Source organism: Xenopus laevis, chromosome 3L, assembly GCF_017654675.1.
Source record: "Xenopus laevis strain J_2021 chromosome 3L, Xenopus_laevis_v10.1, whole genome shotgun sequence".
Classification (NCBI taxonomy): Eukaryota; Metazoa; Chordata; class Amphibia; order Anura; family Pipidae; genus Xenopus; species Xenopus laevis.
In genome coordinates, this window is record NC_054375.1 from 135,875,584 (window position 1) to 135,880,246 (window position 4,663).

General features: G+C 43.8%; 1 protein-coding gene across 2 annotated transcripts; it reads right to left on the reverse strand.

Annotated features, from left to right (window-relative positions):
• Positions 1–431: 431 nt before the first annotated feature.
• On the reverse strand, positions 432–4,663 carry gnrh1.L (gonadotropin releasing hormone 1 L homeolog). Of its 2 annotated transcripts, none has more exons than XM_041587005.1 (4): positions 4,411–4,663; positions 3,748–3,892; positions 1,737–1,826; positions 432–522 (listed from the first exon to the last, which is right to left on the reverse strand). In XM_041587005.1, exons 2-4 carry the CDS (start codon positions 3,886–3,888, stop codon positions 484–486), a joined length of 270 nt encoding a protein of 89 aa, XP_041442939.1. In that variant the 5' UTR covers positions 3,889–3,892; positions 4,411–4,663; the 3' UTR covers positions 432–483. The 2 variants fall into 2 exon arrangements, with proteins under 2 accessions (XP_041442939.1, XP_041442938.1); XM_041587004.1 differs by having other exon boundaries at positions 3,748–3,889; positions 4,411–4,661.

The following is a 4,663-nucleotide window of genomic DNA, read 5'->3' on the forward strand; positions in this document are numbered from 1 at the left end:
ATACTCAATTGGAACCTCCCCCTTAACCCTGTACATGGCAGACAATTTTCCACCAGCAGTTTGGCAACTTGCAATTGGGAAAAAGCTGGAACCCTGGGAAAGTTGAGTCTATGTTGCTGGTACTCTGTAACTTGAGTGCCAGCCCTATATATTCTGTGGCAAGCAATGGGTTAAATTAAAATAAGTGCTCCACTTGCAGTGTGTGTGTGTGTGTGTGTGTGTGTGTGTGTGTGTGTGTGTGTGTGTGTGTGTGTGTGTGTGTGTGTGTGTGTGTGTGTGTGTGTGTGTGTGTGTGTGTGTGTGTGTGTGTGTGTGTGTGTGTGTGTGTGTGTGTGTGTACAGTCTACAACAGTTCCATTAGTGGTGTAATAGCATGGGGTGTGACAGAAATGCGGTATATGGGCGCCCATATAATAGACTCACACAGAATGTCGCTTTAGTCTGCATTTATTTAATCATCTTCCTCTTGTGGCTCTGCCATTATCAGATCTTCTTTCTGTTCTCTCCTTCCAGCCAGTTCATCTGTAACACACACAGTGTACTGAGTACATGACCCTTCATACACATGTACCGTCCTACACATGTACCGTCCTACACATGTACCGTCCTACACATGTACCACTGCAGCACAAACAGCTCAGTCAATAGAAGGGGGGGGGGGTAACAATAATACACCCCAGTACTAAATAGAGCCGGCCACTTATTGTACAGTTGCAGCTGAATAGTCATATGGCAGGGCACATCTTGAGTGGCTTCCACTTGCCCTTCCTTAAAGGACATGTAACCCCTTCCTTAAAGGACATGTAACCCCCCCCCCACAAAAATGTAATCACTGAAGAGCCTCTTTGAAATCTCTAAATACCTGCCAGTCTGGTTGTCCTGAGTTTAATAAGACTGCAGCATCCCCTTAATAACTTAGGATTCCTTCTCCTCCTCTAACTCACTCTGCCCCCTCCCTCAGGAATTTGCTTTGGCTGTTGGCTCATGAGCATGCTCAGTTCTTCTCAACTTAAATTAATAAACACACCCTCCAGTCAAGCAGCCAATGAAGCGATGACATTGCTGGTTCCCATAGAAATTCTGCTCTAGCTGTCTGATCCTATTTTTAAATCCTAACCCCTCTCCTGAGCTCAGAGTAACTATTACAGCGCTCAATCCAAGCAGGACTTTTCATCATAGTAAATTCTGCATGTGTAAGCTTGCATTCTTTAATTGCTTGAACTTTACGTTGCCTATGTGCTATTTGCAGATATAAATACATCGATGATGTGTCAGGGAAAATGGCCCCCGAGTGAAAGCTGCTGTTTGTTTTAGGGAAATGTAATGACGCTGGCAAACAGAGGGGATGTAGGAAAATGTAGGCTTTACATGTCCTTTAAGCTGGTTATCATCATAGGCCTTGTGTGTGGGTGGGCAAATTGGGCCAAGATTGTTTGTTTGGGAACGTCTCACTGTGTAAGGACAAATTTACAAGCCTTTATGGGGCAGATGCAAGTGGAGAGTTACAAAGAGACTCAAGCTGTGTAGGCTTCTAGCAGCAGTTGCATAAGGCATGACAGTTTTGGGAACATGGTGCATTGTAGGAAAAAACATGGTGAATGGCACTGGTGCTGAACCTATAGCTGATGCCTGGTATGTATCATCAATAAGGGTGGGGGGTTGATTAGCTCTGGCTACATCACACTGACAGTTAATTACATGATAACCCGGGCCCTTGGATAGAGGCAGGGACTCACCAGCGCTCCTCTCAGTACGTTGAGTCTGCTTTGGGGGACGGAACATTCCAGACGCTCGAGTTCCGGGAACAAGGCAACCTCATTGGGTGTCTAATGGAAAGAGAGGGCAGGTTTAGTCCTGCTAATCATATTCTTCCTATGCACATATATTATAACTGGCTGATCTTATAACTAGTTGATCTTATAAATGTCTGATCTTATTTTATATATATATATATATATAGAGATGCACCGAATCCCGGATTCAGTTCAGGATTCAGACTTTTTCAGCAGGATTTGACCAAACCGAATTCGAATCCTAATTTGCATAGGCAAATTAGAGACAGGGAGGGAAACCGAGTGACTTTTGTCACAAAACAAGGAAGTAAAAAATGTCTTCTCATGTAAATTAAGATTCAGATTCGGTTTGGTATTCAGCTGAATCCTTCGTGAAGGATTTGGCTGAATCCAAGATATTGGATTCAGTACATCCCTAGAATAAAGTACCCCCTCTTGTAAAATATAAGGATATTATAAGTAACTGAGGAGTTTCATGACCATATAAAAACACGAGGCCGAAGGTCATGGAACTCCTCGGTGACTTCTAATTTCCTCATATTTTGCAAAAGGGGGTAATTTATTTATTATAATACACAAGTTTTAATGAGTCATGTGACAGAAATTACATCACTAAAATCAGATTAGAACCAATGACATCACTAAGCACTTTTTATATAGTGAATAAAGTACCCCCTCTTGTAAATTATAAGGATATTATAAGTTACCGAGGAGTTTCATGACCATATAAAAACACGAGTCCGAAGGAACTCCGAGGTTACTTCTAATATCCTCATATTTTACAACTGGGGGTACTTTATTAATTATAATACACAAGTTTCAGGGAGTCGTGACAGAAATGACATCAGAACTCACCGTTTATAACTGATGACATCAGAACTCACCGTTTATAAGGATATCATTTACAAGATATTCATAGCTTTTGTGTATTATAAGGATATAATTTACAGAATATTTCATGGCTGTTGTGTATGATATATATACAGGACCGCCATCAGAAATCACAGGGCCCCATACGACAGAATTTCCTGGGCCCCCTGGGCTGCGGCCACTGCAAGCCCCACCCACAGGTCCGCCCCCCACCACACAGTAAAAAAAACAAAAAAAATATTGGTGGCTAGGGTTCCCACATGTTAATAAAAAATAAAAAGATATTGGTGGTCAGGGCCCCCCCATAAAAAAACATTTGTGGCCAGGGCCCACCCCCCTTTAAAAAATATTGGTGGCTAGGACCCCACATGAGAAAAAATAATTTGTGGCCAAAATTGGTGGCCAGGGCCCCCCCCCCCACATTATAAGAAAATTGGTGGCCAGGGCCCCACCCACATTATAAGAAAATTGGTGGCCAGGCCCCCCCCCACATTATAAGGAAATTGGTGGTTAGGGTTCCCACATGTTAATAAAAAATAAAAAGATATTGGTGGTCAGGGCCCCCCCATAAAAAAACATTTGTGGCCAGGGCCCCCCCCCCTTAAAAATATTGGTGGCTAGGACCCCACATGAGAAAAAATAATTGGTGGCCAAAATCGGTGGCCAGGCCCCCCCACATTATAAGAAAATTGGTGGCCAGGGCCCCCCCCACATTATAAGAAAATCGGTGGACAGGCCCCCCCCCCCACATTATAAGAAAATTGGTGGCCAGGGCCCCTTAAACGTCCATGCCTTCCTGAAGTCAGCAGCTCTCAGAAAGATTGGGAGCCCGGCTAATCAGGTAAGTGTGGCGTGGCAGGGCCCCCCTTACCCTCGGGGCCCCCTACAACTCTCCCCCCTGTCCCCCCCTGATGGCGGCCCTGAATATATATATAAATCCAAATGTTTGTACTCTGAGCCAGTCTTTAATATATTTATATACTGGTCTGGTTGAAATTGAACCCAGGGCCTGGGTACTTGGAGGTTGCAATGAAAAGAAGCTCTGGGACTAGTAGGAAGGGAAGCTCACAGTTATCAGCATTACCTCATGGTACATGTCCTGGAGACTTTCAGTGTCCCTCTTCCCTCCAGGCCGGAGACCATAGGACCAGTGCTGGGCATCACTAACGTGGGCAGAAAACAGGAGGACCAGGAACAGAAGAGCAAAGGTGGGAAAGGCTTTCATCCTGCTGAGAGAAAGGGGTCTGAGTTACACAGCAGATATTTGGTACATTACTCCTCTGAATAACAACATAGACTAGCACTTTACTACCCCTTCCCTACTCTTATTTATCAAATTCACTGACTTTTGGGGTTATGTAATAAAAGACACTAAGGGCCTATTTATTATGCTGTGTAAAAAGTGGAGTGAGACATTACCGGTGATGTTGCCCAGTGCAACCAATCAGCAATTAGATTTCAACAGTTAGAAAATAAAATCTAAGGTCTGATTGGTTGGTATGAGCAACATCACTGGTAATGCTTCACTCCACTTTTTACACCCCTTAATAAATAGACCCCTAAGTTTGCCCTGGAGTAGTAACCCATAGCAACCAATCAGCAGGAAGCATTTACAGGTCACCTGTTTAAAAAGCAAACATCTTATTGGCTGCTATGGGTCATGAAACACAGGTATCGTATCTGACACTCAAGTGTTGGTCTTCAGTTCTAACCAGCAGCTCAAACCCAGCACAAACCATCAGTTTACCTGTCTGTATGTGGTTATGCCCAGTGCTTCTGGCTCCAGCTCCTGTATCTGCCTCTCCAGCCTTCTCCCTGTATTTATATATGTGTACAAACACAGGCTTCTCGGGGAAAGAGCCTCTCCTGCTGTTTAATCCCCATTAATCTAGCCAGCAGGGGGCACACTCCATTTAAAGATTTTGAAAATGGATTGTTATTGTTAAAAGCCATTAGTAACTACTGCATTTAGATGCAGAGGTCATAAGACGCAAAGAGCT